We start from the raw sequence: 18,127 nt of genomic DNA on the forward strand, positions 1-18,127 counted from the left end.
TACCCTTTTAGTATGTTGGTATGCAAAAACACCCATTCAAAGAAATGCAGTGTAGTGCAACTGAAAAACTGACTAGCATTGCAAAGTGGCTATTTTTATCTTCCTGTAATTGGAGACCTGGATGAAGTAGCTCTTAATGTGAATTACACTCATATTTAGTCGAAGCCAGTCCTCTTCAGACACAATTTCTATTTACTTATAGACCAATTCTCACTGCAAGCTGATACACTGTGAACCAGAGGAAGTTTATTAGCAGTCCAACTTGACAGATAGGATTCAATTTGTAGCTGTAGTTATGTTATTTTGGGATGCCATCTCTGGTAGTATACACAAACCACAACATAGTTCTGCCTGGTTTCACAAATGCTATGAGATATTTCAAGTATGTCTTAGTTCACAATTTTTTTTTAATTATTCAAATAAGAACTACATGTCTGTTATGGTTTCAGAAATATTTGGATGTCATGAAATGGAACAATAAATTAAACAGTGGCATGTACAGCTTTTCTACACACAATACATTAAGATAAAGGGCATGTAATTTGGCCTTCCTTTCTATCAACCGATAAAAAATTGAGAAAAGACCCCTTTTCATCACTTATAAAAATTTAATCTACTGTAACCAGTTCACAATATCTTAATTAAAATTTGTGAACTACTTGGTAGCATACTGGTAGGTACTGCTCTCACAATGTTTAAAATTAACATTCCCAGTATTAATTTATAATGGTTTGCATTATAAGTTTAAAGCATTTGAGATTCTACCTGTGTATTTGGAGATGGTTGCTAAACACGTTTCTCATGACAACAAGGTAATGCTCCACTCCATCAACTGTCAGTCTGTACATTCCCAAATACTGAGGTAACAGAGTTTTCCCGTGTCGTTCCACAATGTACTGAAAAAAGAAATCAAAATCATTTTATGGTAGATATAATCATAGTTTTCACCAGAAGCTGCACCTGGTAAAATACACTGACAATTTATGAAATTTTGTCTTCCCTTACCCTGAAGTGTGATTTATTTCTACCTCAAATAATTTAAGTGAGAGAAGTCTATTTATTCTTTATCTTTTGCTCTCTTTTCTTCTGGGACTTTACATCCTAAAACATAGAAATGTAAACAATTCCCATCATGGTGCAAGGGCAAATGAAAAAGAAAATGAATGTATACGAAACTTACATAAAACAGCCAGAGACAATGTCACTCTGTGTTCCTGCAGTAGATGTAACTCCATCTGACATGTATATGGAGCACTCAAATGAAAATCAGACAGATGGAAAAAATTAAGTAAACTGTTTATTATTCCAAAGTAATCACTGTAACTGTTAAATATATGCATCCCAACATGAGACAAAATGATTAATGCCCTCATGAAAGAATGTTTGCAGTTGCCTACAGAACCATGATTGTACCTGGTGGGCACCTCTTCATCCAAATCAAAACAACAGCCACAAATGTCTTTCTTCAGAGTTCCAAAAATGCAGGAATTCCATGGGGAGAGATCAGGATTTTATGAAAGATGTGTAAGGGCTTCCCAGTGAAACTTCTGCAGCTCACTCTAAACAACCTTGGCAACACTTGGGTGGGCCCACATGATGCCAAAGTTATTTCCCCTACAGAACAAAAGTGTGCACACACAGTGACTTATAATGTGACATTAGTTTCAAGGATGATTATTACTGCACATAGTAAATTCTGCTTTTAATTTTGTTCCTTGCATGTTATGTGACTGCTCTCAGAACTGTTACATGCACTGTTTAGTAATCGGACAATACTGCAAGATGACACCTGTAAGAACAAAAATTTTTATGCTGTAATTAGTACAATATTTTTTGTGTGTCAGTAACCAAAATATAAACTTGCCTTTTTTTTAATTTTTGTAAACTGCACTTGAAAAATTCCTGAAAGGGCAAAATTGGCCAATTTAATAACCTGTCCACGTGTTGCCAAGGTTGTTTTGAGCAGGCTGCAGAAGTTTCACTAGGAAGCCCTTACACATTCTCCATGCAGTCCTGATCTCTTATCACGCAATTTCCATATTTTTCAAGCCATGGAGAAAGACATTTGTAGCTGTCGATTTACTTTGGAAGAAGGGCTCTCCTCCATACAATTGTGGTTCCATAGACAACCGCAAATATTTTACCACAAAGGCATTTACCATCTTGTCTCTCGGTGGGATAAATGTATTAATAGTTATTGTAATTACTTTTGAGATGATAAGCAGTTTACTCACTTCTTTCCATCTCCCTCACTTTTATTTGAGCACCCCTCACAAGAACACTCAGAGTAAGAATTACACAAACTTACATTTGGAGTGCTATTAGGGTACTTCAAAGAGAACCAATATGATGTATCAGTCTCTTCAGTTGAGAACCATGATAACAGATGGTATAACGGCACAATCGTTATCATGATGGACAACAGCACATTAAAAAAATATAGGCTAATTCCTAAGATGTGGTTCTGTCATGTGTGGTACTGGACTTGCACAATGTGCCTATACCAAATCCCACTGATATCTTTAGTGAAACCCTATTTGCAAACACACATTTAGGAATATTATCACCACACTCTATACGTCAAAATGCACAGCTCAAAAAAACATTTTGAAGTTTCATGCCTAAGCAACATTTTCTCAGAGTATATTTGTTTTATTAAAGTAGAAATTTCTTGGTGTGTGTGTGTGTGTGTGTGTGTGTGTGTGTGTGTGTGTGTGTGTGTGTGTTTGTGTGTTTTCAACTGGGTAACTGGAATACTGTGCCATCATCAAATTCTTTATGATGTTCCAATATACTGATGGAAGATAGGGCCAGCAACTTGGGTATTAAATATTTTTATTGCGATAATAGTCATTTCTACGTGGTGACTAGTTTCAGACCATCATGTCTATTTTCAAACCACAGTCATAGACTTACGTGTAACCATACAGTATACCAATGCACATGTGAGCAACCAAATGTTAATTACTTGCCACTAGAAATCACTACATGAATACAAAACATTAAACTTTGTATGAGTATACAATGCAATTTCTTTCCCATCAAACACAGCATAATGACTTCTAGTGACAAGTAATGAAGGTCTGGTTACTTACATGTACATTGGTGGACTGTATGATTATACTTACGTCTAAAGCTATGGTTTGAAAATGGACACGATGGTCCAAAACTTGTCACCACAAAGAAATGACAATTATCACAACTGTGATAGATATTGGAAGAAAATAAAAATATCTTTTTTTTTAAGCATTTATCACCAGTGGTGGCTTATAGGAAGTTTGTTCCCCTCATTTTCAACAGTTAAGAAATGGTCAACTAAATCAAAAAAGATCATCCATCTCGAGGGTGATCACCTAAATCTACATCTACATATATACCCTGCTAGCCACCAAGCAGTCTGTGGCGGAGGGCACTATTCCCGCCAAAGTCATATCCCCCCCCCCCCTCCCTCTCTGTTCCACTCACGGATCGCGCGACGGAAAAATGAATGTCTGAACGCCTCAGTACGAGCTCTAATTTCCCTTATCTTCCATGTGAAGGATGTCTCAAAATTAAAAACACAAATTTAAACCCTGAGAAAGAAGTGCAAAACATGGCACTGAATTATTAGGCATTAAAGACGTATAAAACAACCGATGGCATTATCTTACCCAAACAGAAGTGTACCGTACATTTTACTTGAAAAATAAGGAAGATCTGTGCAAAACAGACCAAAATTAATAATTCAGAAAGGATCAGACAGTTTTAAATTAATCCAAGTGATTTGGTAGGCTAATATGACACGAGTGCAGCATTTCATTCCAGAAATGAAATGATAGGACAGTGGGGCTGGAAGCTAATAAACCTGGATCAGAAGAAAATGTACTTCAATTTAAGTGCCAGGGTTTTGTCCAGTGTTTCATGTGAAGTGAAAAGGCCCCTTCTGATTTATAACCTGACAAAGGATAAAATAATAACTGGTAACTACTGCACTAGTCTTCTTGGTAAACTAGATGAAAAAGTGTATGTGAAGAAATCTAGATTGCAAATAAGGACCAGTAGATTCCATGCCTGAACTAAGATACTGCAAGATCTTCAAAATAACCATCTGTAGCTACATTATTTTTTTCCACACACATATTCCTTTAGGTTTGCCAATAGACGAAACTCACAGATTGCCAAATTTGGTGATTAGAGTGTATCTTGCAACAATCTGTACTGAACCTCTTAATTTCTCTATTAATAAACTATTCTCTCTGAGTTAGTTCTGTATTCAACAGCCTCCAGCCCTTTTTCATCTACGTCTACCTATTTATTCTGTAATTCACACTGAGGTATTTCACAGGATTCACAGAACCACTTTCAGACTATTTCTCATCTGCTCCAGTCTCTGACTGCACGTGGATAAATAAATGAACACCTTATTTTTTGTGTGTGTTTCCGTGTGAGCTCTGATTTCTCTTATTTTACCTTGATGGTCTTTTCTCACTATGTAGGTGGGAGTCAGCAAAATATTTAGGCATTCAGTTTTAATTATGGCCATCACAACTCACCATATCACACACACACACACACACACACACACACACACACACACACACACACACAACCTATTTTACACCAATACCAAAAGAGCTGCCCTTCTTTAACTTTTTCAATGACATCCCTCAATCCTGCGCAGAAATACTCCCTAAGAGGATGGACAACAATGGTGCAGGAAGTCTCTACAGCAGATTTCTTGCATCCTCTAAGTGTTTTGAGAGTAAAACATTGTCTTTGGTTCATCTTTCCCACACCATTTCCTATGTGATAGTTCCAATCTAATTTGTTCATAACTGCAATCCCCAGGTATTTAGCTGAATCGATAACCTTCAAGTCTGTGTAACAGAAACTTGAGAGAATTTTTAGGCAATCATGTGGAGGAGCTCCCACTTTTTATTGTTCATGTGGAGGAGCTCCCACTTTTTATTGTTCATGGTCGACTGTCACTTTTCCACATCATACAGATATCTTGTCTATATAATTTTGTTATTAATTTTGATCTCGAGAGGACTTTACTAGATGATAAACAACACAGCATTGTCTGCAGAAAACTACTTAGTAAGAGGGCTGCTCAGATTATCTCCTAAATATTTTGGTCTCTAACATTTCCTTGGGGAATGCCAAGTAAAACATCAAGTTTCACTAGATGACTCCCAATGAATTACTATGAGTTGTGATCATTCTGACAGGAAATCACGAATGCAACTGAACTGCCACGACAATATTCCACAGGCACACAACTGGATTACAAGCTGCTAGTGAGGAGTGGTATCAAAAGCCTTCTGGAAGTCTAGAAATATGAAATCAACTTTATATCACCTGTTGGTAGCACTCATTACTTTGTTTGAACAAAGAGCCAGTTCTGTTTCACAAGAAAAAATTCTTCTGAATGCGTGCCGTTTATGGGTCAATAGAACATTTTCTTCGAGATATTTCACAATGTTGGAACATAGTATACATTCCAAAAACCTACTGCAGATCAATGTCAGTGATATAGGTCTATAATTTAGTTGATAATTTTATTTCCTATCTTGTGTACTGGGCAACTTTCCAGTCTTTACATATGGGTCTTTCCTCAAATGAGTAATTGTATATAATTGCTAAAAACTGAGCTATTTAATTAGCAAACTCCTAAAGGAACCTAATTTGTTTATAGTCTGGACTGAAAGACTTGTCTTTATTAAGTAACTAAGGTGCTTCACTACACTATTTCCAAATTACTCACGATGGCAGTTATCCGTGATTTGAATTCTGGAATATTTACTGCATCATCTTTAGTGAAAGAATAACATAAAACTGTGCTTAGTAGCACTGAAGTCCATGCTAAGTTTCAATCACCTATAAAATGTCACCAATCTTGGAGATTTTGCATTCTTTTAAATTTGGCATACTTTTCTTGTCGCTTCTGCATCTGTGATCTGACTGGTTTTCTGTACCATGGGTGGTCTATTCTGTCTCTTATTAATTTACTTAGTACAAAACCCTCAATTACTGTCATCCCTTCGCTCCTCACCTGTCATCACTAAATCCACTAGCGCACTCTCTTTAGTACAAATTAATTGTCTTCTGATCCTATGAACCTTCATGTACACTGGTCTCTTGAATATACTCTCTCTTAATTCAAATCCTACAACTTTTTTCTCTGATGTTGCAGACAATTCACTGGATGGCATGGACTTGGTTCAAGAAATTTTGACATTCCAGTAAAGAATATTTGAAATGAGCTTCTCAGTTAAAAGTGGGTTCAGTACAAAATTCTATAGAAGTCTGATTTCCAAATATGACTTTTTGCATCAACTCAGATAAGGAGAGCACCTATCAAGGCACTTCAGGAAGAAGCAGCAACGTTAATGCTCTGGATATTGCACCAGAACCATGGAAAAGGTGAGAATTTTGCACCGTATAGACTCTGAGGGAGGCTGGGTGACCACTGAACATCTATAGCTACAGCTATAGCTCTCCAAAATCTACCATACGTTGTGTGGCAGAGGGTCCTTTGCCCCTTTCCTGTTCCAGTCATAAATGGTGTGTGAGAAAAATGATTGCTGGTAAGCCTCCGTGTTAGCTTGAATCTACCCAATTTTTCCTTCATAGTCTTTTCATGAAGTATATAGAGAAGAAACAAATTATTGAATGACTGTTCCAGGAATGAATTCTCTCAGCATTTTAAAAGTAAATGTATGCCAGATACTACTGTATTTTGAAAAAGCACCATGCTCTGAAAAATCAGTGCCAACCTATCACTTCATCTCATCTTTCTTATCTATTTTTAAAAAAATACAATTTCACATAAAAGGACTCAGAAAATAAGCTCAATTTTATTCCAACTTTTCTTCAAATACAAAATTTGGCAACAATTTGAATCTATTATAAGTGAAGCACTGGCAGAAGTGCCCTCTCTTCGCAGTGTATAATATTTTGAATAATACTCAATCTGTTTCACAGGTATTCTGCCAGAGAGAACTGCTGCAGACAAAACTTATTACATTTAAAACAGAAAAGAATAGGACACTAATGGTCTTAGATACAGCAATGTTTTTGAAGACTTTGTTTTGGTCTCTGTAAAGGGCTGACTCAGTAATGCTGCATGTTTGGCTATTAAGTGCCGCTTTGCTTTGAACAGTGTATATTAATCCAAGCCTGTTCTGTAAACATATCTCTCTAGCATATACAAACCTGCAGACACCCACACGCACATGCATGTACATGTACACCATCAGCACTTTGTACAGCATTTGAAAATTATTAATCTGAAAATTTGAGAGTAACTTGTTGTGATGCAATTAATTTAAGAACTATAATAGTAAAAAACTCTCACAACAATGATGAGATAATAGTTATGCAATATAAAATCAAAGTGCGCACTGATCATTAATAGTATTTCACTTAGCACTACGACTGACAGAGGCCTGAAGACTACGGTTATGCAAGTGTGCAGATGATGGAATCCACTTCTTTTATTCATTTCCACTTATATTCAGGAAGTCTGTGTTTCTGTTACCCTTCTTCCTTAGTAGAGGGTTTTTGTTTTGCCTTACTCAACTTCCTGTGGTTGGTTTGTCGGTACTACATGTGAACTTATAAACTGTGTCAGATTTGTTGTTGAGACAAATATGGTCAGCCTTTGAATGTGTGTCTTTACCTGGCAGGAATGTCACTGATCATGCTCGCACGCAACCAACTGAAAGGCCTTTATAGCAAAGTGTTCAATCTAACACCATTTCACAAACTCTGTCCAGTGTCCAGTAGTTGTTACAGGAGTTCTTGACATTTATTAAGTGCTGACAATAACTATATTCCCTATAGTTGGTTGGTTAAGGACTTTTACATAATATATTTCTCCACTGGGTTTGAACTTACATCTTTTGCTTTGAATAACACTGCACTTTCCTGTCAATATGTCCACGATGAATATTGATTCTGTGAGATCCAGTAAAATGGATGATCAATTTCTAAATGTGAATTGCAATGAAACTATGCCTGTACAAAGTAAAAGCCAACAGCACTCCATCATTATCCTCTTAGCCAGTACCAGCACAGGCTGAGAAATTAGCATTGCTTAAGAAGAGTTTTTGCTACTGATGAATTATATATGTATCCTCCACATACAGGCTTATCACCGAGAAACCAATACAATCAGTACTATGGACAAGAGTTTCAGCCACTGATTGTGTACTGTACTGAAATGCATAGAATAATCAACATATACAACATCTCAAAAGAAATATGGAGAAACAAAGTTGCTTCTGGGCCAACTCCCTTTATAATGGTAGACAAAATAAACATGGAACAACACTGCAGAAACTAAAAACTACTAGAACAAAGAGAGACATGAAGAAAAGTATCCAGATGGTCAATATTCAGTGACACTAGAGGAACAATCATTTAAAGCAAAAAGTATAGTAAACTTGGGCTCTAAAATGCATACCTTCAGAGTTATGAGCACTACTACATGTTCGACACTGTGAGACAAATCTCTTCTACTACAAGCTCTTCACGTTCCATATTTTGAGAGATGGTAGTACAGATCAAACAAGAAAAAAATGTCCAATAAACATGAGCTCTAAAGTGCATACCTGAAGACAATAGTTCTCAACATGTGTACCACTGAACAATACTGTACTGCGACATTAGCTAGGTGTGCCACGATACTTCTGAGGGTTTGTGAGGCGGCTAATAAAAGTAACTGAAGTAATTTCACTGAATATTTATTTTTAGAAAATAACAACAGAATATATAGTAATATTCCAGAACTTAAACTTATTTACAATTTATTTATTAAACTTCCTGGCAGATTAAAACTGTGTGCCGGACCGAGACTCGAACTCGGGACCTTTGCGTGAGTCGTGCTTGGGTAGCTCAGTTGGTAGAACACTTGCCCGCGAAAGGCAAAGGTCCCTAGTTTGAGTCTCGGTCCGGCACACAGTTTTAATCTGTCAGGAAGTTTCATATCAGCGCACACTCCGCTGCAGAGTGAAAATCTCATTCTGAAATTATTTATTGGTTTGCTCCTTTCAAGTCTGAGTTATCAAGGAGAAACTTCGGCCAGCGGTTTCTTACACAGAAGTTCAGTTAATGGTGGAATTGAAGACATTAATTTCCTATTAACTGAGAGAAGCCTCTCTTGATTCTTGTTTTTTATGTTGGTTAGTGTCAAAAATCCCAGCTCCCACAAACTGGTGGTGGAAAATGCAACAGGGTATTAACTGCTTTCACTGCTGTTTCTGGGTACTCTTTCTTTGCTAACATCCAAAGCTTGACAAGTGGTAGTTCACCATATTTAAGTTGAAGTGTTCCGTCTATCTAAAGTTCTATGAGCTGCTCTTTTTCCTCCAAAGAAAGGTCGGTGGTGGATTCTGGAGACACAGCATATAGATTCCGCACCCAGTCATATTTGTCGACACTGATAGAGGGGAAAATATTGTGCCATGTTATTCTCAAGAACTGTGAGGTGATTTCAAATGAATTTGTACATTACATCAGCATGTGGATCTACCTCAAAAGTAAGAGGAAACATCTTAAGATTTTTTTCTTTATCACAAGTGATTTTCATATTCTAAGTCTTTTAAGAAACCGGTGGGTTTATCACTTGATGTCAACTTTTTTTTTTTCCTTGGGCACTCTTGTTCAAGTAACAAAATGGTGAAAAATATCAACCAAATAGGCTACCTTTGCATACCACTCCTAGTGATTTAACTGAGCTGCAAAGTCTGGCTTTTTGATGCTAAATATATTTAAAAGCTCTTTATTCAATTCAAAAAATCTTTCCAGGGTTCTAATTTTTGACACTCAGCAGAACTCAGTGTGCAGAACCAAAGTGTCACATCGTGATACCACTTCATGGCACAACTGTTTAAGTCTTGTCTTAAAAGTCATAGGACTAACGAAATTTACCATTTTAATGACAAAGTGTAAAACACTTGGAACAATCTTCACCACCAGAGCTTCAGAATGTATGAATCAACATGCTGAATCTACGGTTGGGAACCACCTTGTTTCAGTCTTGCAACAGATCCTTTGAACCTCAGAATCTTTCAGTCATTGCTCATGCACCATCTGTGTAAACAAAAAGACAACTTTTCCAGGACAGGTGCTGGATAGATAATTACAGACGTCTGAACCAGCTGACATTGATGGCAGTTCAGTACTCAAAATGAACTGCTCGGTAATCTAATTATCATCAACAAATCTTATGCAACTCAGCAATTGATGGTTCAAATGGCTCTGAGCACTATGGGACTTAACTACTGTGGTCATCAGTCCCCTAGAACTTAAAACTACTTAAACCTAACTAACCTAAGAACATCACACACATCCATGCCCGAGGCAGGATTCGAACCTGCGACCGTAGCAGTCGTGCGGTTCTGGACTGCGCGCCTAAAATCAGCAATTGATGTTTCTTACCTATAAACCCCAGTTGACTCATTGACTTTTAGGGAAAATAAGTGACCAATGGTTAGCTTTTCATGGACATTGGGCTGGATATCTAAAGACATATAATTTTAGAGGAAATAGTATTGCTTGACATCGAAACCAAAGATATTTTCTTCTCAGTGCTATCACTATTCACTATTTCCTTACACGCACGAAAACTTGTGTTGTCTGCAACAGTATAGCACTGCATATTTTTGCTACTATTTTGGCAGCTTTATAACTGGCCACTAGCGCTTTTTCAGACAGAAGTGCTCTCCATACCATAACTTTGGCTTGCTTCTCTACTGATAAAATCAATCAGCTAAAATAGTTCTTATATTTTCCAGATAACTGAATAGGTTCACTATTCAAAGGTCTTTTCAGAGACCACAAATTTATTGTTTAATTTTATTTGCACATGAACATTCCGGTAACAGACAATTTTTGAGTTCATTGATTGCAAATCCAAAGTTTACTTTTTTCCTTTTACTCAAAAATTTATCCATACTGAAAATTTAACACATTAACTGGACAATGCCTATATGTAACTAAAAATCAACCTCTAAATATGGCACAACAAAGACTGCTCTAGGACTATGAGTCTACAAACAACTGAGTGGTGAAGACATGCAGTGCATGCACTTGACTGAGGCTGTCGTATCATTGTTGACTTGTACGTTAGCCTCCTCTCGCTGTTGCTAACTTTTACTTCAGTGTGCCATTGGACATTACTACAGTGTATAGCATGCCATGAACAGAAGAAGGTTGAGAACCATTGCCTTAACAGTTATGAGCACTTATTCAACTTCGCTACTGTGGAACACATCTCTTCTACTTAACAAGAGCTCACAGATCTTCGGGTACGCATTTTAGAGCCCATGGGTACTTGGCAAATTTGTTCATGTTTTGGTCCATATTACCTCCTCCCAAAATATGGAAAGCAAAGAGTTTGCATTAATTTGTTCCACAGTATCAAAGATAAAGTGCTCATAGCTCTTAAGGTATGCACTTTAAGCCTGTGTTTACTAGACTTTTCTGCTTGGAGTGATTGTTTTCCTGTCATATCCCAACAAGAGAAATTAGAAGAGGTCAGCTTTAGAAACCATGACATATGATAATATTGAAGCAAATCACAGAATGATATGAGAAAGAGGACGGAGGGGTGTGTGTGTGTGTGTGTGTGTGTGTGTGTGTGTGTGTGTGTGTGTTGTCATTAATTTTTGTTGGTTTCTCCTGCACGTATGTGAAGAACAAATAATTTCACTAATGTCTACATATTAAGACAAACTGATACTTACAGGATGATAGTGCTTCAAGAATGAATGCATGCGTTCCACTTCCTCGCTTGTTAATGATTTTATTATAAACAAACGATCATATGACTGGTAGAACTTTGCTCCACTTTTTCCAGGAGAATCAATTGCAACAGGCTGAGATCTGAAACAAAGGAGACTAATATGTAATTGGGTTAACATATAATTTGTAAACTGGAAACTACACTTACTACATTGACAGAGTATTTCTATTTACTTAAAAACACAATTGCGCTGCTTCCTCAGTGATGATTAACAATTTTTAAATCAACATTAGCAAGAGGAAGTAAACACAGAAATTAAGAAGGTTTCTTTTTAGCAACTGCACATGCATTTATTATATCATGCATATTTCATATTATCTACTTCTTAAAGTTTGAAAGCATTCTTCAGTGAAATACAAAACATACCAAGGCAACTTACTTCATCTTCAATCTTCCAATGAAGTCCAAGATACAAGCCATTTTAAGTGCATTAAAAGAATGGTCGTGTGTAGAAATAGTAAAATAATTTGCTTTAAACTGAAATACATCTCCTAAAGTTAAAAGTTATCTGCAATCCTAATGCCGGACACAAACAAAAATATGCATTCAATTAATGATTTAACCACTCTGCACAGCACAGAAGAATAAATGTTGGCATATTTTCAATGAAGCTGTTGTGGAACAGGCAGGTGAGAGGGAAGGAGGATTACTTCTCTGCTATTACATATTAGAGGGTACAGATCAAAGAATCGGAAGTCTTCTTTGTAGCGTTTTGCCCATACAATGAACAGTTGCTTGCCCATACAATGAGCAGAGGGTTTAAATTCCCAACTTGGACAGAGTCATTAGCCATCGAGCACAAGCTCTGATAGGGCAAGCATAATTAAAGAAACTGGCTCGTGTTTTTTTAAGGGAATAATTCCAGTATTCATCTAAAATGATTTAGGGTAATTACAGAAAACTTATGTCTGGATGAACTGCTGGGGATATGAGCCTCACTCCTCCTGAACACAAGTATAGTGTTTTGTGCTAACTCATTCATTCATCACATTTAGTGATTCTGTGAAGAATGCCATTGTCCCTAAAATACTATGTTGTATGTATCAGTTTAAATCATGTTCAGTGTCGAAAATTTTCTTAACTAAAAAAATTACATACCATGATGCCACACTCAAATATTAAACTAATGTTCATGAAAATTAAACACCCATAAGAAGCACTACTTTCAACCTGAAAATTACTGCATGGTACCAGCATCTTCAAGAGTCCATGTCAGAGTAAAAGTGTCAACTTACCTGTTACCAAAACTGAACAACTGGAACAAAGCAAGGCCCCTCCTAACTTTATAAACACTACTGACTCCTCAGCTTTCATAAGTAAAAGAGAAGTGACAGAAAAAAGAAATAATGTAAATGTGCCTATACTTAGGAAAATGCAAAGTTGTTCCAAACGTCTGCCAGGAAGGATAAGGAAGTACATTAACATGACCATATTTACTTGCAGAAAGAATTTTTTCCATTTTTGGTGTACAATGTGGAAGCACTTTGGAAGAAAATGTGCTGAAAAGTATATGCTCAGTGATGACTATCTTGACTAAACAAAGTGTTTCTTAATTGCACAGCCTCCTGCTAGCAACACAGAGCAATTATAAATGACTGGCAGATTGTGAATCTTTGATTAAGGGGTTGTGAAGACTTACATTATCTTGTGCAGATTTGTGTGTGTATCATATGAAGAATGAAAATGTGGCAGCAATGGACATGCAAAGGACATATGCCATATGTGACAAATGATCACCTCAAGTTCCTGCCAATTACATCACACATAAAGAAATACAGCTTGTTAGTAAACTAGGGATTTCTACAAATGGCCACAGTAAGTCCATTGACTGATACAATGTCAAATGGGAACAATGGGATGTGTGCTGAACACAGTTGGGATTAATTTCAGCCTGTATGTGTCCTACTGCAATGGGAATTTAAACATACAAGAAGACAGATGGCTGACAATCATGTACCTTGTTTCCTGTTGAAAAGACTTTCATGTTTAGTGATTTTTGTAGCTAACAGTATCTTGAATATTTATTTGACATACCCACTTTACACAAAGTTCTACTGATACTTGGAGTGTCACTGGGTGATGTTCATGACCCTGCACAATTGAGTTTGAATGAATAGCCAATAGCCTACAACCAGGTATTGAACCTTCCTGCAAATCTTTCCTGGTATAGGATCGAAACAGCATAGCCATTCAGATCATTTGAATGTTACACTTCCTTCCTTGGTCTGCACTGTGACAGTATTTCTCTGATTCAAAAATATGAAGAACCCTCATCGCGGAGTTAGGCTGCAACATTAGTTACAACCAGTACACTTTCAAAGGTATGAGCACCTTGTAAATGTTTTGTTATAGGTAACCCATAAATCCTCTATTCAATTATGTGACATGAGAAGACTATAAAGCTTTGAAAATGTAGTAAGTGTCCTTTATCCATGGTATTCTGTACACTAAAGTTCATTCTCCTAACACCCGCACTTCTGGGTGTTGGCAATTCATCAACTAGTAGCACATGCTGCAATCTCTATATGCTACTGTTATTTAGAGAACTTCTGGGAGTAACGTAATACTACTGCTCAGTAAGTATGAACTAAATAAGACATAATATTCTAATGGAGTATCATGTGTGGATGAAAAAAAAAGGGAATCACTCACCATATAAAGAGATGCTGAGCAGAGCAGTGGGTATGCACAAAAACACAACAATAAGCTCATCATTGTACTTCAACTTTCAAAAACTCTCTCTCTCTCTCTCTCTCTCTCTCTCTCTCTCTCTCTCTCACTCTCACTCTGTGTGTGTGTGTGTGTGTGTGTGTGTGTGTGTGTGTGTGTGTGTGTATGAGAGAGAGAGAGAGAGAGAGAGAGAGAGAGAGAGAGAGAGAGAGAGAGATCCACAAATACTGGACACAAGGCGCCAACCCATTACATGTTATTCAATCAGGCTGTGCTAGCACACAGTAGCTAGGAGGCAGCACTTTCAGGCAGCCCTAACACCTGGGCATCAAGGGCAGTGTGTGCAGCCACTGCCCACTGCCAACACATGGAAACGGCACAAGTCATTCTATTTAACCCAGGAGTGGAGTGATTTCTATCCCATTGTGTAGTAGTTTATGCTCTTGTTGACATCACTTCTTTCACAGACCACTTTATGTTTAACTGGTACCGTCTCAGTTATGTATGAGGATGATGTATTCCATGTATTTATGGTTTTGGCATTAAAGTGATTGTATTTTTACTGGTAAATCAACAATGGAAGGGAAACACAAATTACTGCTTACCATAAAGATGATGGGTTAAGTTGCAGACTGGTACAATTAAAAGACACTTACATACTAGCTTTCGAGCACAGCCTTCATCAGAAAAAGAAACAGAAACACACACCACACATTCACACAAGCAAGCACACTTCACGAACACATGACTGTCAAGTCTCGCAGCTCGAACCACAATGCAGCTGTAAAATGGAATGGAAGCAGAAATCTGCAGGGGGCAGTGAAGGGGAAAGGATAGCAGTGTCTGGCTAGGAGGAGAGAGGATCACTGTTCGGTGGAATGTACAGAGACTAGACTGTCAACAGTCGCAGCATCAGGAGGTTGCAGGGCAGACAGGTAGGGAAAACAGAGCAAAAAAGGAAAGAAGCGGGCAAAGACAGACGGGTGTGTTGGCTGAGGGCAGCACACAAAGAGGGTGTGAGACGAGAATAGGAAGGAGGTGATAAGACAGAAAGGGTGGAAATCATTGGGTAGAGGGTGTGGGGACAGTATGTTACTGTAGGTTGACACAGGGATAATTTTGGGATTGGAGAATGTGTTGTAAGAATAACTCCCATCTGCACAGTTCAGAAAAGCTGGTGGTGGATGGTGGGATGGTCAAGATGGTTTGGGCAGTGAAACAGCCATTGAAATCAAGCATGTTATGTTCATACTGCACATTGCGCCACAGGGTGGGGTACTTTGCTCTTGGGCACAGTTTGGCAATGGCCGTTCACCCTTGTATTTTTACTGGCGTTCTTAGCTGTGGGTGTTACTACAAAGGTGCCACCAAGTAAGGTTCATTCCTCGTGTGTTTCCTGCAAAAATGTGGCGATGCCAACAGATCCATTCTTGGAGGTTGTTCTGTAGAGTTTACTACAGCCACAATTGGAAAACCTGTGGCACTTAGAAATGAAACAACAGCAACACATGACCATGCAAGGCAGGGGATTGAAGGGTCTGTTAATGCGGCCTCCACCTTTGCCGGCCTACCAATATCCATTCCCAGCCTATAACGAAGCTGCCAAAGACTGGGAATCATATGAAAAAGGCCTACAGCAACACTTCGCAATGTTGTCTGCTGAATGCCTATTACTGGAAGCTGTCAGGTGATTGCTGCGAGAGTGGAGTTTTATCAATGCAGAAAGCAACCTTATCAATCCTATTGCACTTGGGCTGCAGAATTGCAGAGATAAAGTCGCAATTACCATTTCATTACCGCTAAATCTCAGGAACTTGTGCCAGTACTATGGTTAGAGATGCTATCATACGGACAGCCCCAATAAGAAAGTTCCCCAAAGAGCATTCCAGTTTGAAGCTCCCTCTTTAAAATTTGTGCTCAAGCTAGTACTAGCATTTAAAGTTTCTCATCCCGCTGGCTGTCAATTAGATTCTTGGGCTTATTTTGTTCCAATACGACTGACTGGCTTGTCCTTATTGTTGGGCATCGAACCATCTGTTTCATAAGAAAGGTCACATTGCATCTGTGTGCAACGATTGGTCAGCTTTTGCTGTCTCTCTCACATCGCAGCCGATGGCAATTAATGTGGTCAGTCATGAGTGTGAAGATATTACAAGTGTTTCTAACAAACTGTTCATCAATGTGCATATTAATGGGACCCCCTTATGCCTCCAGATGGATGCAGGTGCAGCTGCCTCGCTACCGAATTCTAATACTTATCTCCACTGTTGGCTAATTTTTGCAGTCTTGTCAGTTACAACAGACAGCAGTTTCCAATCCTCTGTCAATTTACCACAGAAACAACATACAAGGCAGTGGTTCGGCCAGACATTTCTAGTAGTGGACAGTGCATTTACAGAAAATCTGTTTGGCTTGGATGCTATCTGAGCTTTCAAATTTACAGTCTCCAATTCTATTCACTACATATCAGATCTTGTGCCTTATCAAGAGTTGGAAGATTTGTGCAAGGAATATTCTGCTCTTTTATCGCTCGGATTCAGGAAGGCTACTAACTACGTAGCACACTTCACTCTAAAATCTATGGCGTGACCCTGTTTTTTCTGTGCCAGGCCTGTACTGCTCATGCTTTGTGCACAAGGAAAAATTAGACAGGTTGACAACTTAAGGCATCATGGAAACCATTTTGTCCCTTCACTGTGTTACACAGTTAGTCATTATCAAGGAGCTGACAGGCAAACTCTGTCTCTGTGATGATTTTAAGGCAACTGTTAACTCACAGTCCATGGACACTACATACCCCATTCCTTGCCCAGATGAACATATGACGGAGCTGCTGGGTGGACAACATTTTTCAAAACTTGATTTGTCAGAAGCATATTTATAGCTGACACTTGATGAAGAATCACGTCGGCTCCTTACTGTTAATATGCCTTAAGGCCTCTAGACACAATCAACTGGTTTTTGGAGTTGTAAGGCTGTTTGGAGCAACTTATCCATTTGAATTCCTTGTATCAATCACCTCACTGACACTGTTGTTATTGGTCACACTACAGAGGGTCATCTTCACAAACTTCGTCTTTTGTTTCAGACATTGCATGACAAGTTTTCAATGCAATTTGGAAAAGTCACATTTCTTCCAACCCTCTATAGAATACGTGGGGCATGTTATTTCTTGTCGGGGGATTCAACCAGCCAACAGTCACATAGCGGCTACTGTAGCTCTTCCACAGCCAACGAATGTGAAAGAATTCCAGGGTTTCTTAGGCAATGTCACATATTACCACAAGTTCTTCCTGTAGGCAGCTTTGATTTCCTATCCTCTAAATCAACTGCTTAAGAAAGGCATGGCATTTTAGTGCATCCCTGCCTGTGACCACACATTCAAGATGCTGAAGGATGGTCTGCATACTGCCTTGTGCTTGGCAACCTATCAGCCGGGACTCAGGGCTCCACCTTGTGGTTGCAATGGACACATTACAGTATGGTGTGGGAGCTGTGTTGTCACTCTGTCATGCAGACGGTTCAGAACTGCTCGTTGCTTTTCCATCAAACACGTTTCATGATGAGCAGAAGAATTACTCTCAAATATAGGAAATGGCTCCCAGTATCAAGGAGTTTCATATGTTTCCCAATGATGTTAAGTTTGATATGGCGAATGATCACAAG

At 38.3% G+C, this 18,127-nt stretch overlaps 1 protein-coding gene across 3 annotated transcripts in view; it reads right to left on the reverse strand.

The window, feature by feature from the left end:
- Positions 1 to 18,127, reverse strand: part of LOC124555190 (phosphatidylinositol 5-phosphate 4-kinase type-2 alpha) — a 107,416-nt gene that overhangs the window by 51,772 nt on the left and 37,517 nt on the right. For all 3 annotated transcript variants that reach the window (XM_047129033.1, XM_047129032.1, XM_047129034.1), the window contains 2 exons: positions 11,733 to 11,871; positions 766 to 896 (listed from right to left, as the gene is read on the reverse strand). In XM_047129033.1, coding sequence (XP_046984989.1) covers positions 766 to 896; positions 11,733 to 11,871 — 270 coding nt within the window. The remainder of the gene's footprint in view (positions 1 to 765; positions 897 to 11,732; positions 11,872 to 18,127) is intronic.

Source organism: Schistocerca americana, chromosome X (assembly GCF_021461395.2).
Source record: "Schistocerca americana isolate TAMUIC-IGC-003095 chromosome X, iqSchAmer2.1, whole genome shotgun sequence".
NCBI lineage: Eukaryota > Metazoa > Arthropoda > Insecta > Orthoptera > Acrididae > Schistocerca > Schistocerca americana.